General features: G+C 40.6%; 2 protein-coding genes across 2 annotated transcripts; one reads left to right on the forward strand and one right to left on the reverse strand.

Moving 5' to 3' along the window:
* Positions 1–860: 860 nt before the first annotated feature.
* LOC120732611 (glycoprotein endo-alpha-1,2-mannosidase-like protein) lies at positions 861–12,714 on the forward strand. Its single transcript, XM_040030347.1, has 4 exons — positions 861–2,072; positions 3,341–3,450; positions 10,232–10,308; positions 10,675–12,714. Exons 1-4 carry the CDS (start codon positions 1,562–1,564, stop codon positions 11,309–11,311), a joined length of 1,335 nt encoding a protein of 444 aa, XP_039886281.1. The 5' UTR covers positions 861–1,561; the 3' UTR covers positions 11,312–12,714.
* A 192-nt stretch (positions 12,715–12,906) lies between these two features.
* yrdc (yrdC N(6)-threonylcarbamoyltransferase domain containing) lies at positions 12,907–18,828 on the reverse strand. Its single transcript, XM_040030349.1, has 6 exons — positions 18,571–18,828; positions 16,336–16,531; positions 15,551–15,665; positions 15,339–15,458; positions 14,364–14,494; positions 12,907–13,733 (listed from the first exon to the last, which is right to left on the reverse strand). The coding sequence occupies exons 1-6, from the start codon at positions 18,740–18,742 to the stop codon at positions 13,664–13,666; spliced, it is 804 nt and encodes a 267-aa protein (XP_039886283.1). The 5' UTR covers positions 18,743–18,828; the 3' UTR covers positions 12,907–13,663.
* Positions 18,829–19,279: the final 451 nt, after the last annotated feature.

Here is a 19,279-nt window from a genome sequence, read left to right on the forward strand (position 1 = left end):
GGGTAAGAGAGCCGTAAGTGCTACTAACAGCATGACCGAAAGACACTGCTTTTGGACAATATAACTGAATGCCAAAAGCCTAACAGAGCGCAAAGATACCTTGTTCTGACGACAGGAGGCGCTTTATTATATTTGCGACAAGGTTTATTTACAATCCCCCCCCCCCCCCCCCCAAAAAAAAGCTCTACACAACAACAACAACAGCTAATACTGTTATTACTACTACTTACATTATTAATTTAAAAAATGGAAAACAAGCCACATTTATTTAATGAGTTCCCTATCCGTCTTTTACAAGCACATCAAAACATACTTTTTTGCTATTTCTCGTCTGCCAAAAACGGATTTCCGGTATTTGCCAGAAAATGACTGCGGGAATTCAAACTGTTATGAACAACGTGTTAGTCTATAATTTGTCCAAAAAAAAAGAAAGTCCAACGTGAATGATAGCAAGTCTTTTTGAGGTAGGAAGAACATTCCTATCACAAGGTAAAAGCCATGAATCTTTTTGACTGTTTTATCCTTTATTTATCCTGTAAAAAGAAAATAAAGAAAGAGTGAAAGACTAATCTCACTGGAATTACAGATGTCTTTTTTCTTGAGAGATCATTCCTTCATAAATCCTATTTACGACAGTCTATTTGTCAATATAAATAAAGGTATTCGATATAACAACAACAACAAACAAACATAAGAAATCACTTTTTAGCACAACACAAAGTGGTATGTGTTCTATAAAATGACCACTAGATGTCAGTATAAGTCTCAGTTCAAAGTGCCGACTAAAATAAATAAAAATCTAATACCTTAGGTTTAACTGTGAAAACAGCTTTATGAGAAAATAGTTAATGTCACCTTTAAGAGATGAGTCATGGTCTTGTGGCCTCAGACCTGTTGATAAGAACAGTAGGCTATATAACGGGTATAACCATGTTGTTTTTTAGTCTTTTCTTTTTGAGTAAACTTTAGAAACGGTGCACGAGAAGGGTCCCGCCTCTTTGGCATCCATAAGGAAACACCAGCCAACCAAGCACGGAGGCTTTAAAGCCTCTCCGGGCATGACCAACAGAGAGCGTCACCCCTGCGTTTAGACACCGTTTTTTGTCGGAGGTCTGGTGGATGGAGCAGCTGATGGGCGGGGGCGGTCCACGGGAGCGGTGAAGCGTCTTAGTGAGTGACAGCGTGGAAAAGAAATATGAGAGGAGAGTCTTAAGTTAGGAATAACTGGCCTGTGGCATTTAAAACAAAAAAAAATGTAGCTCGGGCTTATCTTAGAGGTATAGATCCGCGTTGCAGTGATAAAAAAAAAAAAAATCCGCAGCTCATCGAAATGCGGAACAGAAGAAAGTTAAAAATTCCTTAATCAACTACGTAGGGTAGTCCTCTCTGGTTTGAGTGCAATCATGTAGACTCGTCCTTTAGCCGATGCGACGAGAAACACTTCGGAGAGTAGCTCGTAGTTTGTGGTGAACTCCATCTGGCCGCAGAAGCAGGACGCAGGTTTAATTTGCGCTCTTGGTTCCGTCCGTGCCGTATGCAGCTCCTGCCACTCTAGCCAACCATGGCACGACTGAGGAGGAAAGCGTGCATAGCTCTGTTTCTTTTCACGCTGTTCATCTTTGGGACCATGATGGGACTGAGGACCCTGAAGCCCAGTGACGGTTTCTCGGACTTGGCTCCGGGCTTGGAGCTCCTGCCGATGATCGGAGGAAAGATGGACCGGCGCTCAGTGTCCCGTGATGGGACCGCTTCCCCGGGTCAAGCCCGTCCGCCTGGCAGCAACGCCAAAGCCGTGTTGTCTAACACCGGCCCCGAGGGGACCATATTTTATGATGTTCATATTTTCTACTATATGTGGTACGGCAACCCACATATGGACGGTAAATACATTCACTGGGATCACATCCTAGTCCCGCACTGGGACCCTAAGATCGCATCCAGCTACCCGAGAGGGAAACACATGCCGCCCGAGGATATCGGCTCCAGTTTCTACCCCGAACTCAATTCGTACAGCTCGCGGGATCCGGATGTGTTGGAGTCCCACATGGAGCAGATCGGAGCATCCGCAGCAGGTACTGTAAAAAAATGCAAACTGGCACCCTGAAATTCTCAGAGAGACGCACAAAAAAGAGCTGAGTGTTGTTATTTGTGCACAGCAGCTTTACAGAAATGTGGCTTCTGTAAGCACAAAGCTGCCTCCCTTTTGCTGAAGGGGCTCGACACATTTTTCAGCACCACACATATACTGGACAGCTCCCCACATGCTTGGTTCCCATATATCTGCTGCTGCGCTTTCATCCTTCATTGAGGTGTACATCAGAAGCAAACTAATGTTTTTAAAGATGTTTAGCTATCTATATTAAAACTGAACCTTATACTACTTTAGTATTAAAGCATCACCAAGCCCCAAAGTATCTCTGCAAGTACCTTTATCTCTTTTAAATGTCATGAACTGATAATAGTTGTGTTGCAGTCTCATCAAAGACTTGTATGGCTCCCTTAAATTCAGTACAAGTTTGTTCCCTGGTGTCAAGTAACAGCACAGTGTGTCAGCCATCAGCAGCCAACACATGATAGGCCCTGATGTGTCTGTCCTGCGGTGCAGTAGGTTACTGTACACCGGCTTGAGTGATGAGAAGGTCATCTAACCCTGAAACCTGGGAATCATGGGAGGTCCAGCTCAAAGTTGCTTAATTAAAACCTTCCATTTAATGAGAGACCTCATACTCAACTGTAAATAGATCTGCTTGACTTGGTGACTGATTTCCTGCCACTGAAATGAATAGCAGTAGCCGTCTTCTTGATACACAAAGACATGTTTGGCTATTGTAATCTAATAGTCTCCACAGCTCCACAGCAAGTGGACGTGAGTTTAATAAATTAGTTGTGAGTGCATATACAGTGTGCCAGTTCCTACCTCTTGCCAGGCACCGCTGTGGCTGATAGAAAACCATTTTTCAGCCAGCGTGAGTTTATGAATTTATGAGCTGTCACACACTCAAACTGTTGCCACTAAAACAAGGCATAATAAATAGTCCTAAGATGACAAGTACATATTCATTTAAAAAATTAACTGTCCTCCATAGATCAGCAGATGTACTGTATTGCTGTGAACCACAAAGAGACACTAAAGGATGATCGCAGAGAAAGCAACATTACTCCAAGACAACAATAACTGCACATAAACACAGTTAGCTTGAAATCGATGCATCATTTCAGCAATCCATACAATAATATTGTTAGAGCTTCATATACATTTTGTTTGTATGTTCCCATCAGAAGGTGATGGTGCTCTGAGGTGTTAATTCGTATCTTTGATCAAGTGCTTATCTCCCTCCAGGTGTTCTGGTCCTGTCCTGGTATCCTCCTGGAGTAGCTGATGACAACGGGGAACCTGCTGAGGATTTGGTACCAGCTGTACTGGATGCAGCATATAGACACAACCTCAAGGTAAGCAGTGTCAGCACATTTTACGTGTGTGTGTGTGTGTGTGCGTGTGTGCGTGTGTGTGTGTGCGTGTGTGCGTGTGCGTGTGTGTGTGTGAGAGAGAGATGTTTCTTAGATGAATCATCTATTTTAAACATTAACTTTTTTTCTCTTTCCTCTTCATTGACCTTTATTGAAACTCTAAAAGACAGACCAATAAAAAGGAAATCAGATAGCACACTATATAACAATACTGCCAAAGTATAACTAAAGTAAGCTCAGATCATATAGAAATACAACAGAGTTTATAGTAGCTTTGAACTCTGTTAGAGAAATTAGATTTTGTGAAATTCATTTTAACTTTAGGACTATAACTTCCTGGAAAACAAACCAGTGACTTTGTCATTTCTGTCACTCAGCAGCTATTCTGCATGTCCTTTAAGAAATACAGGAGATGCATCTCTAGAGATTTCATTTAACCAAATCACTTACAGAGGAGATTTTTAACCTGAATAGGGCATTTTTGTGTTTAGATAAAGACTATAACAAAAAGAAAATATATATATGGCTATACTGCCTCTCAAAAGGAAAGCATAGTGTCAATTTAGTACTACTACACAACAGTAGCCACTGCCCAACATGCATGGATACTGTGCTGATGGATTAATGTACAGCAAATCACCACGATATAGAATCTAGGCCAGATGGCAGCAGCTAGGCTTCTCCTAATTCCTAACAGCTGTAACAGTGTCCAAAGTATCTTAAGAATTCCTCATATCTATCATTTACACTTAGAAATAGTTGAGCTGATGGTTGCAAAGTGTATATGGCAGAATATGTCCATAATTACACAACACTTTATCATATTTGTGTTAGTTCTGAATGCGCTACACTTGAATTATTTGCATAAGAGGCCCAAACTCAGATCCCTGAAGTACTCCACTGAGAACAGTGAGCCATATTGAATTGTGTCTGTGGAGTTTCACTCTGCAGTGTGGATTAAACACCCAAAATTATCTACATGACATAGACAGTCGTTAATATGTGCAGGCTTGCTTACAGTCTTTCATAGTGGCTCATTGTGTTGGCTTTTGTGGGTTCAAAAGAGAAGTCTTTACAATTGATGATTTCTATGAGCAAAACAGACCTAAAGTAACTCAGCTATTTTTTATTTTGTCATTTTTATTTTGAACTGTTGCAAGAGCCAAAGTTGAGGCTCAAATGTGAAAAAAATTGGAATTTCTGTCCACTACCCTTTCTAAAACCTCAGTGACACGGGACCAAAAGAAGGATTACTGGTCTTTCACGGAGGCATACGAAGAGCTTAACACTGCTTAGGATAGTAATCTCGAACCAGTGTTATATGTGGAATTTGTGGGTGCTAAGGCCTTCTCAACTTGCTGTGCTGCATCCTGTAAAGCTGCTCACTGCTACTCAGGATTTGACTCGGAATACTTGCAGCTGCAGTGACTTCGTCTCTAGCATTAAAGCATAAAATGTGTCAAAGAGCTGCTGCTGTTGCCGCTGGATTAGTTGTTGAATGAACTCTTGAACACATTAGTGGGGTGGAGAGCCGTGGGAGGCGGTGCAGAATGTGGGTAAAACCACATGACCAATTGCCAATTAGGTTGGAAAATGACAGCGGACATAGCTGAGTCTGTGTTGGTGCCCCTGCTGCACTGTATTGAAGGCTTATTAAAGCCAGTGTTTGCTTGTAATCAGATATGATTCGTGTCAGATGCTTACCAAATACGAATGGAGGCTCGTGGGCGAAGAAAGACAATGAAGGGGAACGAGAGTGAGGTGCTAGCATTACGGGATTTTCAGCAGCACTGTGGATCGGAACAAGGAACTAGAAATAAATTAAGAAAGTTCTCAGGTCTGTATGCTCTAATGTGAAGAATAACAATGACTTAAGGGCCAAGATCTGAGGACTTTTCCCATGTTAAAGCAGGTGCCATTAATAATACACCACTGCATTTGTACATCTAATTCATTAATTTAATCATCTTAATAATTACCGAACATTTTCTAATATGACATTTTGTTGCTCTTTTTTAATATATGTAATTTATAATAGAATATTTTTATAATTGAAAAATTTTACAGTTTAAAAATGACAAATATGTACACATGTAATAATATTTCCGTGAGCCTCTTGAAGTATATTTACCTTTAAATGCACAAGACCAAAAATCATTATTCACAAGTTGTATTTACAATTTGCAAAAGTTATCACCGAGGTTAATTACAAATCAGTATTGCAACACAAGTCATTATCATGCTGGTGTTTGTATTCTGTTGTGCAGATAACATAATTTGATTTCAGCAGAGATGCGGCCACAAACTGGCCTCATTCTCACTATAAACAACTCCGATGAGAGGCAGAAGAGTTGTCGGGCTAGCCTGTCAGATTTAATATCATACTGGGGAGTTTTTTCTGTTTGGTTGAAGGCAACGAAATAATGCATCTCTACAAGGGCAAGACAAGAATGCAGGGATTAGACATGCATGGCTGAGTTGATGAGGTTTTACACATAATGCTGTCAGTAGAGAAGCTAATAGACAGAATTTAATGCCACGCTTTATTGTCATCATCCACCCAGCAAGCATGGCATTTTCATAAAAGCACGTGAGGAAAAACAGATTGTGACACGTTTTCTTCAAACTGCATATTGGAGTATCTTACTGAAATAAGAACGAGCTGCTTATCCTTGTGTTTAATGAAAACGTGCAGAAGGTCACAGTCTCCAGAAAGCGCTGGAATGAAATTATTCAGAGTTGAGTGGAGTCTTTCCAAGCATCCTCTTCCAATTCTCCTTGTTTTTCCTGAACTGTTATGTCTGCACAGAGCTACATTTATCTTTGGATTGCATCCTCTTGCATAATGTTTAGCAAAATGCTGACAAGGTAAAGAACTTTGGCTCTGATAATTTGGAACTCTGATGAAAAACAACCGTTAAATCATTTCTGTGCTCTTTTCCACTGAAAGGCTGGGACAAAAGGTGGGAGGGAAGCCCAAGTGAGGAGGATGGATGGTCCCACAGAGGGCAGTGGCAGCAGCCAAAAATGTATCAGATCAGGATTCAAGAAGCTCACGTAAAGTGGCTGCTTGCTTATCTGAGAAATGCATGAGCGAATTAGCAGTTTTGTTTTGAGTCCTCACCACCTTGGATAGTCTACTGTATGATATCAGAAAAATACATTCATAAAAAAAGACAAAAAAAATATCACAAAGGGAGGAACCTCCAGGAGTAATGAGCTATCAGTATTTATGATGCGTACCTTGGTTTCCAGCTTTGTCCTTTCTTGACCTGAGCTGTCTTGCATGTTGCAGCAGCAATCCTCCAAACTGAGGAGGAGTCTGGCACTCGTAACTGATGAATATGAAATTAACTTTCCAAGATTTTCATGGACAGACTAACCCATTAGGGGACACTTACTCATAACCTTTAAGTATTCAATAGCAAAGAATAAACAAAAAAGAAAATATAAAATCAGAGAAGCTGGAACCATTTTTGCCTGAAAAATAATATGACACATACATTTTAAAATTAAGAAATTATTGGAAAAAACATGCTTTTTTTAATCAAAGAAGTGTTTGCATTCAGACATTTAAACATGCAGTAAAATTATCAATAAAAATAAAAAACAAGGAAAATGCTACAAATGACAGCAGGATGTAATGCTGAGCTGACAACGCATTTATATGAACCCAAAGTGATAGATGGAGGTTTAGATAAGAGGAATACAGTGAATTGCATACAGCTTTTGACCTAATTGAACATGTATAAGTTAGACTGAAGGTGAATGGAAACTGGAGACGAGCAAGCTCACTAAAAACAAATCCAGCTTCCATCCTGGTAGCGATCCCACGCCACATTGCTAAAAACACACTGACCCCTCTTCGGGTAATGCTGCAAAAGAAAGCAATGTACTTTTTATTATATAAGTTGAATAGCATCTCAGTAGCACCCACACACGGCTCATGTTGGAGAGCACATCACATGAGCCTCCACAGCAGTGCTGCTGCTTGACCTCAGCTCGAAGTGGAGCTGAAATAGTCCTTTTGCCCAGGGCAGGGTGGGGGCGGCATGGTGGGGACAGGGTAGGGGGGTTATTGGAAACTGGAGGTAGGAGAAAAAGAGCAGAGGGGATATGTGCATCATGGGTCCCATGACTCAGTTTGAGCCTGTGAACAATCTGCACCCTGAGGGGGTGCAAAAGTTCTATCTCCTAAGTAGGCCATGAAGCTACACAGGGGAATATGGCCCATGGGTGCCCTATGATGGCATCAGCCACACTTCCTTATTTCCCGATGCACTCAGTAGCTACATTTTTTCGTACATGAAACCTGTACAACCTCGGTGTATATCCACCGACTTCATTCACTGTAGAATGAAAGTGATATTAAATTGATCTAACTGTCAGAAAAGGTCTGAGCCTATATTTTTGTGTTGGTGCATATCCTTCCCTTTGCGCTTTCTGCATGACATGCCACTAAATTCACTCTGCTCAGCACAAATCACACCGGGGCTGTTCCATACTGCACTGTCAATGTTTATGAAGTATTAAAATGCGTTGACTATGTCTCATTTACTTCTAAATTACCAAAAATGTAATCAGCCAGTGCGTTGGGGAAAATGAGTTTTCTAGTGGCCTGCACTCTGATGTAGTATCTATTTTCCTCTGTTATAATCATGTTATAATCATGCAGCTTCACGAGCTGTAATATCTCATAGATTTTTTTGTGGCTTTATCTTACTGTACTATCTTATTGTCTCCGTCATTTTCTCTCACTGTTACTGCCAGAGAGTTAGCTTCATAAATATTGATTTTAGAATATGATTTACTCATATGCCCAAGACCTTCCTTCCTCAATCTCTTTTCAAATTACTCTTTTGCAAAACAAAGTGCCTCTTACACTGTTAAAATTGACATTTTTTTGTACATAAAAGCACTTAGTATCATTATTAGTAGCAGAAGTGATCCAGTTATTTGGATCCATCCTGACCGTCCAGAACACATCTCCATTAATTCGTTAATACTCTACACTTAACTCCATAACGACAATATGGATCTTACAGAAAAACTACAAAATACATCTATTTCCAATAACAAGTAGGTGAAGTGCCATTCTATATTTTAGTGGAGCTTTGCAAGCATGGGATTTTTAACAAAGATAAGACTTGGATCATGTAAAGTGGGCTAAGGCATCTTTGTTTAGCTTACTCAATGGCAGCCTACATCCCTTTAGATGCTTCCATCATCTCAAAAAGGACATTTTCCTTTCACATTGTTCCTCTCGAGTGTCCAGTGCTGGAAAAGTGGTGTTTCTCTTTGATCATGCATTATTCAAAGTCACTGAATTCTCCAGGCGCACCTTAAAATATTCAACTTAAGCACTTTTTGTGTACATGTCACTTCATATCCCTTGTTCCTCTGCTGCGTTTGTTCATGAACTGTAAACGGCCATTTCTAACAGAGACATTAACTGTGAGTGTTACAATAGTCTCCAGAGGCAGACCACTCAGGCTGAAAAACAGTTATAGTGTAGCAGATTTTGTCGTGAACACGGAGCAGTGAGGAAACATGGTGCTTTGATGTCCGTGTAAGTGGGTAACATTTGTGTTGGTGAGCCTTCTTAGTGTTATAGCCTTATTAAAGGGTTTTTAGAAAACTGCAGTGAGTCTGTAATAAGGTACAAGGGTAAAGGCACCAGACTCCTGATGCCACGCATTGCTTTGGGGCTGCACAAGGTCAAAATGGTGCATGACTAACATGTTTTGCTGAATTATAACCGTGAGACTCATTTTCCTGAAAAGGGGCTCAGAGGTCTGATGAGCTGTGATACCATCTGACTACAAAAACAGGGGTTGGTAATTGCGGTGTGACCAACATTGTTGCATCCATGCCCAATCAAATTGTGATCTCTTTGTTTTTAATATGGTTACTTCAAAGATAGGGACCAGGTCTGAGACCGCTCAGTCACCATCCTCAAACCCATGTTGGTGCATCAAAACAGTGATAAAACGGGGATAAAACAGCAACAATCTCATTGAGATAATACTGTAAATAATGATGATAAAGCTCAAATCTTTTGTCTGCTGCAAATATGTTGCTATCCACACTTGACCTGTAGTGGTGTACTGGAACCAGACATGGAATCCATGCATTAAATGCAACACTGTCAGCCACAGACTGGGTCAGACTGAAATGTGGAAAATGTATTGCTTATACAGTTATAAGCAAACTGGCACCGCTAGTTCTTTTCAATAACAACAAGCATTTTACCAAGATCATCAGATTATCATACCCTGATGAAGATAAGAGAATGAATGGATTCATGGATGGATGGATGGAAAAATAAGAAGCAAGTAACAAAATAATACAGTGTAAGTTCAGGTTTTATGCATGTTTCTCTCTGAAAACACTTAATGGTTCGTCTCTCCAACTACTTTGAACTAGATAGCAAAAAAAAAAAAAAAATCAATCCAATCATTCGCCAACCACCTTTCCCTGGTTGCATGGAGGTTGTGGTCCTATTTTTACTCTTGTGTGACTGAGGCCTTATTGAATTATTTTTGTCTTAGAAACATGTCAGACTTTGATTGATTACAAGCCAGGAGAAGTTACTGTCACTCTCGTCAACTTTCTATGAGGAATCTCCCCCTGGGAACGCCTGACTTTTAGTCAATGCTTCTCGAGGTCATCTGTAAATGCTGACCTTGAATGATACATAAATTAATAATGTAGTTTTATAATGAATGAAAATGAACATGCATATTGCTTTATCATCTCCCAGGTTGCATTCCACATCCAACCATACAGAGGACGAAACGATCAGAGCGTGCATGACAACATCAAGTACATCATTGACAGGTGGGTGCATGTCTGGCTGTGCTTCATCGCTGAGTCAACTCAAATAGAAAGCCATTAAGATTGCATGCATAGCAAGAAAAACAGCAGTTACGACACTGAAATACTTTTAGGGTGCATTTCAGCTTATATAAAGCCAGTTTCATGACTTATGGATGAGTTCTTCAAGCAAAAGCCATTTTAACTTTTAACTTTAACATGTGGGGTTGCTCTGAAAAAGAGGACCTTTCAGAGATTTACTCAGAAGTCCCAAACCTTGAAAAGATATTCAGTTTAAGTAAGAAATGGTATACAATATTTTTATTCTTTGTCTCAGTGGTAGGGTTTATTGTTGTGTTGTTAAATGTTCTGTATTATATTCTTTTTAAGGTATGGCGACCACGGAGCGTTCTACAAGTTCACTACCAGCACAGGGAAGAGTCTTCCTCTGTTTTACATTTATGACTCCTACCTAACTCCACCCGAGTCCTGGTCTGAGTTTTTGACACCGACTGGCTCCCACAGCGTGCGCGGGTCAGCTTACGACTCCGTCTTTATAGCCCTGATTGTGGAGGAGCGTCATAAGCACGACATCCTGGCAGGCGGCTTCGATGGCATGTACACTTACTTTGCCTCCAACGGCTTCTCCTTTGGCTCTTCTCACCAGAACTGGAAAGCCATCAAAGCTTTCTGCGATGGGAACAACCTCATTTTTATCCCCAGCGTGGGGCCTGGTTACATTGACACCAGCATTCGGCCGTGGAACAACCACAACACACGCAACAGGGTGAACGGACGTTACTACGAGACAGCCCTGCAGGCGGCACTCAACGTGCGCCCAGAGATTGTCACCATAACATCTTTTAATGAATGGCACGAGGGGACGCAGATAGAAAGGGCTGTGCCTAAAAAAACTGTGACACGGGTTTACTTGGACTATCAGCCACATGGGCCTGATCACTACCTGGAGCTGACCCGCCGCTGGGCCGAGCAGTTCAATAAAGAAAAGGAGCAGTGGCTCATGTGAGCTTTCATCAAACTGACTTGAAACGGCACGCTGTAGTGGAAGCGTGTGCACACATGAAAGAGGAGGCAAGAGAGCGATTGATTGATATAGTTTTGAGTGCAGAAGGACATGCTGTTACCTTTTTTAAACATGCTGGATGCGAGAGGTCCTATAGATGTGTGTGCAAATTCAAAGATAGGATACAAAGCGTATCAAAAACCCAGACTTGTAAAATGCTCTGTGGGTCTGTCTCTAATCTCTAATCTCCCCCACACAATTGGTACGTTGAAATGTCTGCCCGATAATTTGTTGTATTTCTAAATACAGTAAGCCACCATCTCATGCCCCTTTATATGGTGAAATAATAGAACTGAAGACACTGTAGTTTTCATTTATCCATAACATACAATTTGACCCTTTACCCAGGTTCAGAGAGCTTTTTAAAATGGGGATGATGTGGTGTTTTACAACTTGTCACTGTCACACAACATCATAATTTGTAAAGGTAAATTTGGAACATTATAGCATGTTAGCTCAACTTGTAAAAACACAGAACATGACAGTTTCTCACAGCAGATCCCCTGCATCCATTTCACTCGATCTCTAACATCTTCCTCTGTCACGCCAACCATCTGCACGTCCTCCTGCCTGAAAGCATCAATCTTCAGCATCCTTTGTCCAGCACATCCACCATCGCCTCTCTAACCTTGCCTCCAAACTGAGAGTCACCCTGATATCCTCATTTCCAATCCTGTCCATTCTGCCAGTAAAATCTTAACATCTTTTACTCCACCTCCAGCGTGACAACTTGCCCTTTCGTTATTGCCGCTGTCTCTAAACCATATATCACAACAGGTCTCACTACCATCTCATAAACTCTTTTACTCTTGCCATCCTTCACCAACAAACTAACTTACCAAGAATACTCATTTCTGATCTACCCAAATAAAATTGGGTAATTTCAACCGCTCCTTTATTTCCTGAGGCCTCTGGCACAGATTTTACTCTAGGTACTATTGACACAACCCTCCCATTCATCAGCACAAGCTTGTGAGTCCCCGAGGCTGGGATTGTGTCTCCTCTTTGTCTCAAGCTGGGGATCTTTCCCATATAACGTGTCAAGTACTACACCACAGACCCGATATCTACCCTAAATACAATTGAAGATTGAGTAATTCCTATATGAAAAGACTTCACTGTAAGCATATGGGACTCTGCTTTTTTTTTCTCCACTGAAGCAAGAAGTCAGGACATGAAAGTCTATGGCTCAAAGTGATTGAACGCATTAATGAATATAAACCTGCCCACTGACTGGGGCACCCTGGGGCACACTCTGTATAGACTTGATTAAGATTCTGATAGCTTTTAAAATGAAAGGTTTCGCAGAGACAGGCGTTTTTGAGAATAAAAGTGCGTTCTCTGAATGATCCGAAGTTGATTTCCCTGTCCAGGTTGCCAGTAAGTGGTTTCTGCTCCTTTTTAAACACTTAACATTGCTCTATTGATTTCACCCTCCATTAAGAAGCTGTTTTGAGTGAAAATCCAGACACCAGTGGATAAAGACAGAAATAAATCTCAGATAGCTTCTTGTGCATGGATAAAACTGTGAGACTGGGAAAAAAATATATAATTTTATTGTGGATTTGCCAATGTTGTACCATCTGTTTTTCAAGGTCCAATCAGACACTGAAGATTTAATCATGTACTCCAATTATTAACATTCAAATGAGAGGAATTCTACAAATTATATCCATGTGCCAACCGAAACAACCCAAATGTGCCAGTATTAGTAGTCTACACTGTAAAACAGGATTTACTGTAAGTGTTGATGCTAACAATTGAAGTGCAATCTTCACGCTGTCAGAAAAAAAATGGTTAAAAAACAAACCAACAAACAAACAAACAAACAAACAAACAAACAAACAAACAAACAAAAAAAAAAAACAGTTTACAGCCCCCTTAAATAAAAAGTTGATTTATTTTATCACACAGGTTCAATCAGACCATTAAAATGTGTTCACTACAGCTCTGATCGTGTTGCGAAAAGGCTGGCTCAAACCATTCTTTCTCCCATGACCACATTACTTAAAGTACTATACAGCTGACCTATTTCTGTATAAATGATAGTTTAAAGCTTAAACTCCCAAATAATGTAATAACAGAAACATATACAAAATATGCTAATCTAAGACATAAGGAAAGATACCCAAGACTTTGAAGCTGCCACTGAAACAAAATCGTCCATCAGCAGTTTCAGTCCTCCTGAGATACAGGCTTCCCCGGCAAAGGCTGATTCATGGATTCATCTTCTCCCAAGTAGCCCCGGGTCAGAGCTGGTTGTGCGTGATTTTTGGAGTGTGGAGAGTTCAAAGGTCATTCTTCCCCAGAGAGCTCTGACAGTCCATATTTGCGCTCGAGCACATCAACCGTAGAAGAAAGGGCACTGAAATCAAAATTAAAGTCATTTCTTGTTTAATGTACCAAGTCTACTTCAGAGGAAACATGGGTGGTTTGGGGGCAGAGGGGGTGTAAGGGTCAGAGTGAGAAAGAAGAGTGTTAACACGATGCGACAGACTGACTCCAAATATGGTTTTTTAATGAAACTAAGACTTGTTCTTGCAAAATGCCTCCTTATTTTTTGTGGTGCTTATTTCAATATTTAAGTTTTGTTTTAGGAGATTCATACTATAGCTGGTGCTGTAACACTGGGAGAGGCTGGAAACACCTGGATATTTCAAAGCAACAGTGAGTCAGTGCGGATGCATGCATTCCCCTTCTTCAAGTCATGGAATAAACTGGTGCTATATGAATAACTTCCAGTTCTAATTCAGGTGACTTGAGCAACGTATGACTGCTTACTTTGGATATTTTAATACATCAGACTCAGTCAGTTTACTTTTGCTCAGTTCTGGTTTGAAAATGTTTTTTTTCCAGTCAATTTTTTTGTCAGTTGTAAAATGTGCCTGAAGTTCTCTGAAGGAGTTTAAATGATATGCTTAAACATTCAGTTACATCAGATAGTTTTATCTCACTTGGAGAGAAACTATTGAAAAAAGCGTCTGGATGAACTTACCACCCTGGTCTGATGATGCTGTATTTGCCAAGTACTGACAGGTCGACTACTGTTGATCCGAGGCGGCTCTGGTCTCCTATCGGTCCACCATCAACAACCACAGCTAGTTTGGGCCAGAGCTCCTGGAACTCCTTAAGAGGATAAACCCAGCAATATTCAGGGCTACATACACTCACTGACCGCTATGTTAAGTATGCCTGTTCAACTGCTCAATAATACAAATAATTAATCAGCCAATCACATGGCACCAAGTCAATGATTTACACATGTAAAGACAACCTGCTGAAGTTCAAACCGAGTATCACAATGGGGAAGAAAGATGAATGAAGTGAAGTGATTTTTTCATCACAGCGAATTCACTTCACTCAAATGGAGCCCACAGTTACCAGATTTCAATGCAATAGAGCACCTTAATAATGTGGTGGAAAAAGAGATTGGGATCGTGGATGTGCAGGTGGCAAATCTGGGGCAACTGTGTGATGCCACCGTGCCAATATGGACCAAAATCTTTAATGTTTCCAGCACCATGTTTGATATATTGCCACAAACAATTAAACTCAATCCAGTACGAGCAAGGTTTAACTTATAAAGTGTCTGGTAGGTGTACTTGAAATTTAACCTCCTAGGACCTGGCGTCCACATACGTTGACATCACATTTAAGAAATATGTAAAATACAAAATTTTGCTCTACAAGGGCCTGATATCCACTTACGAGGACATTATACTGCCACTGCTCTATCGAAATTTAAAGCGAATGTCCTCATATGTGGATCTCATTTTTCTCAGAAACAAAAACAAAACAAAAAAACAAACAAAAACAAAACATAATTCTTTGTTTTTACACTCATCAGATCCCAATCAGCCCAAATAGCAAAGAGACATTAAAAATGCATGCCATGAAAGAGTTCGGGTCGTAGGAGGTTAACATACTTGAAACTGAAAGAAACAAAAACATCATTTACTTTAGTACTTACATGTACTTCCACTGTGCTGGTCTGTGAGCTGATGTTGGCACTTGTGAGTGCCAGTGGTTCCCCACACATCTGACAAAGTTTCCTCATAAAGGGATGATCTGGGATACGTACACCTACAAGCTGAGGAAGACATGGATGTGTAAACAACAATTCACACTTATGATCAAACAATTTATTGTCAGCACTATTCAATGAAAAAGAAGCAAACTCACTGAGGTAAAGGGGTTCAGGTCTGTGTTCAGTTCTTCAGACCTTTCAAACACCAGGGTGACAGGACCAGGGAGCAGGTCACCTAACAGCTCTTTTTTCACCTTCACCTTGCAGTACCTGCACATGACATCACATTACCATACTTGTGTGTAATCTAGCTCCCAAAACTATAAGGAAAACAACATAAATGACCATTAATGACTGCACCACTGCAAAAAAAAAAAAAAGCAGCTGTGTTTTATTTGATTCTCTGCTCTGATCCTGTTTTGTCTTTTGCAATGAAGTTTTGAACTCGTGATGTCACGACACCAATTTGCATTGTGGAAAAATTGCTTTGGGCCATTTCATCATGTTCTGAATTTTAATGAAGCAAATGACTGATAGCTAAAATAACTATCTGATAATAAAATAATTGTTTTTCAGGCCAGAATAGTTTTTGGGAATATCCACTATTCTCTGATTTAATTTGTTTCACTTTAAATCCCACAAAGCTTTAACAAATCTCAAAGAAATGCGACATGCCTGCACAGCGATAGAAAATACAGTCACAGAATAAAGTTGCGAATAATAATTACCGAGGTGTCCTTTGACAGCAGGTGTGCCTGTCACTCAAAATGTAAAATGTGTTATTTGAGTGGAGATGGTATCTGTGCCTCATGCATGTGTGACTCTTCAGGAAATGAGTAATATGTTTGTGCAAAATAGATGGCTTAGAGGAGGACTGCACTTAGAATGAAGCAATTACACAACATGTGCCCTGATCAAAGTGAAATAAAAGCACACTTACTTATAGATATCCTGAATTTCCCCCACACAGATGGCCAGCGGCTTCTGTCCGTTTCGTCCTTTAGTGTCATACGTTTTTCTGACGGCGTCGGAGTTTTGGGCCAGACATGCCAGGCCGTAGATGGTATCTGTGGGCACCGCAACAATGTGACCCTCTTTCAGGGCCTTTACTGTGCAACTCAGGATTTCAGCACCATCTGCAGTTCAAAAACAAGGGGTGTTAATGAGACGTCATCCACAGAAGGACACAACAGTATGAATGGATGGTATGAGGAGGTTAGGGCATCTAAATTAAATGTTTACTCTAAACATGTTCCCCCAGCTTTATTGCTTTCATTTTCCTTTATGTATAGGTACAAATTTAGGCTCATCAGCTATCGTGAATGCAATGTAAATACATTAGGGGGAGCGATAAAACAGGAAGAAATATGTATAGTGTAATATGTTTGTTGACTACCAAAAAAGTACACGCCTGAAGTAGCTAAAAAAAAAAACAACCCAAAAACCAAAAGTACACAACTGAAGTGTGAATAGGTAAGCAACCTAATGAAATCCTACTCACACAACTGAACAGGTGATGTAACACCTTTCCAGATGCAATCTCACCTTCTAATCACACTATATACTATAATGCTAAAATATTTGTTGCTTGCCTTCACACACACATCCCATTCTCAGTCCAGAGGATTTAATATGTCAGCCCAGCCTTTGCAGCCATAGAAGCCTCAGCTCAGCTGGGAATTGTGTTTATGGGAATTTTAACCATCCAGATTCATCCAGAAGTGCACGCATGAGGTCAAACACTGACGTTGGACTCACAGTCTCTGCTCTAATTCAACCCAAATGTGTCTGTCGGGTTGATGTCAGGACTCTGTGCGGGCCAGTCAAGTTCTTGCACACCAAACTCACTCATCCATGTCTTTATGGACCTTGCTTTGTGCACTGGTGTGCAGTCCTGTTGGAACAGTAAGGGGCCATCCCCAAACTATTCCCACAAAGTCAGGAGCATGAAATTGTCCAAATTGTTTTGGTGTGCTGAAGCATTAGGAGTTCCAACACGATGTCATAATTCCCCCCCTTCATCAAACGCTACACTTGGCACATTGCAATCACACAAGTTCTGTTCTCCTGGCAACTGATTGCCAGATGTAGAAATGTGATTCATTACTCCCGAGAACACGTCTCCACTGCTCTAGGGTCAAGTAGCAGCGTGCTTTACGCCAGTGTATTGCTTTGCATTGCACTTGGTGATGTAAGCCACTCAGCCATGGAAACCTATTCCATGAAGCTCTCTGTGAACTGCTTTTGAGCTAATCTGAATGCCATGTGAAGTTTTGGAGGTGCATAGAAACTGACTCTGCAGAAAGTTGGCAAGCTCGGCACACTATACATCTCAGCATCCGCCGAGTCTGCACTGTGATCACACTTCATCAGCCATGAAGTGATAAAATCACACTTCATGGCTGAGTGGGTATAATACCACTCACAGCTGACTGCGGAATATTTAGTAGCAAGGTAATGTGACAACTTGTCTTATTGCACAGGTGGCTTCCTATCATTTTAGCACGCTGGAACTCACTGAGCTGCTCAGAGACCCATTCTTTCTCAAATTTTTGTAGAAGCAGTTTCCAAACATTAAGAACACCTGTCAGCATACACTCATCGTCTTAGTACATTTCATTCTACACCTGTTTAAATGTTAAACCTGTTAAAGCAGTGATTGTCAACAGGATCTGCTTAAGTTCAACCCAAGTATCCGAAGAGGCAAGATACGTAATTTAACTCCATTTGGATAGGGCCAGATGAGGACCTGAGGGTTTCACACAGTACAGAGGCATGAACGTTATGGTAGTTTGGGGCTTTTAATAATTTCTTTAACTTTTGTTTTCCTTTTTCTACAGTGGAATACAGCATACATAATGACTACAACAACAAGAATCAGGTGTACAACTTTGAATTTCTGCCACTAATTTCTAGTTTGGGCAAACAGCTACAAAGTAAGCAGTTCATCCTAACTGGCAGTGCTCACTCTACTGTGACTTAACTGGAGCTTAGTTTTGGATGTTAGAATCACATCGGGTTAGCTGTGAGTCACACATAACAGGAAAACCAAGAATCTGATGCAACATGGTGCACTGTTTACGTTGCTTAGCGCTAATCAGAGCCGGCTGTTTACAAACACACCCTGCTTCACTAAGCGAGACCTACGTCCACTTTGAATGTTAGACACATGTACCTGTCTCGTCCCGATGGACCGTCGGTCCGTTGGAGGTCGGCGGTAACAGACGCAACACTTTTGTCTTGAGCTCTTTAAACATCTCTGCACTGATCCGACGAGCTGCGACTGAACCGTGAACTCCTCTAGATGTATTTACTAATACAGCAGCAATACTACAAACCAGCTTCATAAAATCAAGCGTTCATCCGGAGGACTACCCTGTCTCACACGAGTAACGTGTTGTGGTGGGACCAGATGATAGAATTTTTCCGGGTTACGCCCCCAATCTATGACGACAACAATTAAAGAGCCAGCGGCACGGGAAAATGCAGACTAATACCAATGACCGCCATAAAAACGAGTATAATTTCACACTTGACATATACTTATAGCATTTCTAATGAGATATCTCTCTCTCTATCTTTCTAAACCGAATGCCAACTGCATTCTTTAGCTCATTTTTTTTTTTTTACCCTTTCCAAATAAATAAAAATTATGAGCCTGGTTTTCATTAGGCTATATCAAAAATAAAATTTTAAAATAAAATGCACCACGTTTACGGAAAAAGAGGAAAAACAGCAGTGAATAAAAATGTTTTAATACGCTGGGAAAAAACAAACCTATGTCTTTTTCTTTTTTTTTGCTATTTATAGGGGGAAAAAACAACAAAAACCCCAAACAGATTATTAACTTCAAGTGAATTTCTCAGAACTTTGAGTAGTTAAGT

Source organism: Simochromis diagramma, unplaced genomic scaffold (genome assembly GCF_900408965.1).
Source record: "Simochromis diagramma unplaced genomic scaffold, fSimDia1.1 OVJJ01000361.1, whole genome shotgun sequence".
Taxonomy (NCBI): Eukaryota; Metazoa; Chordata; class Actinopteri; order Cichliformes; family Cichlidae; genus Simochromis; species Simochromis diagramma.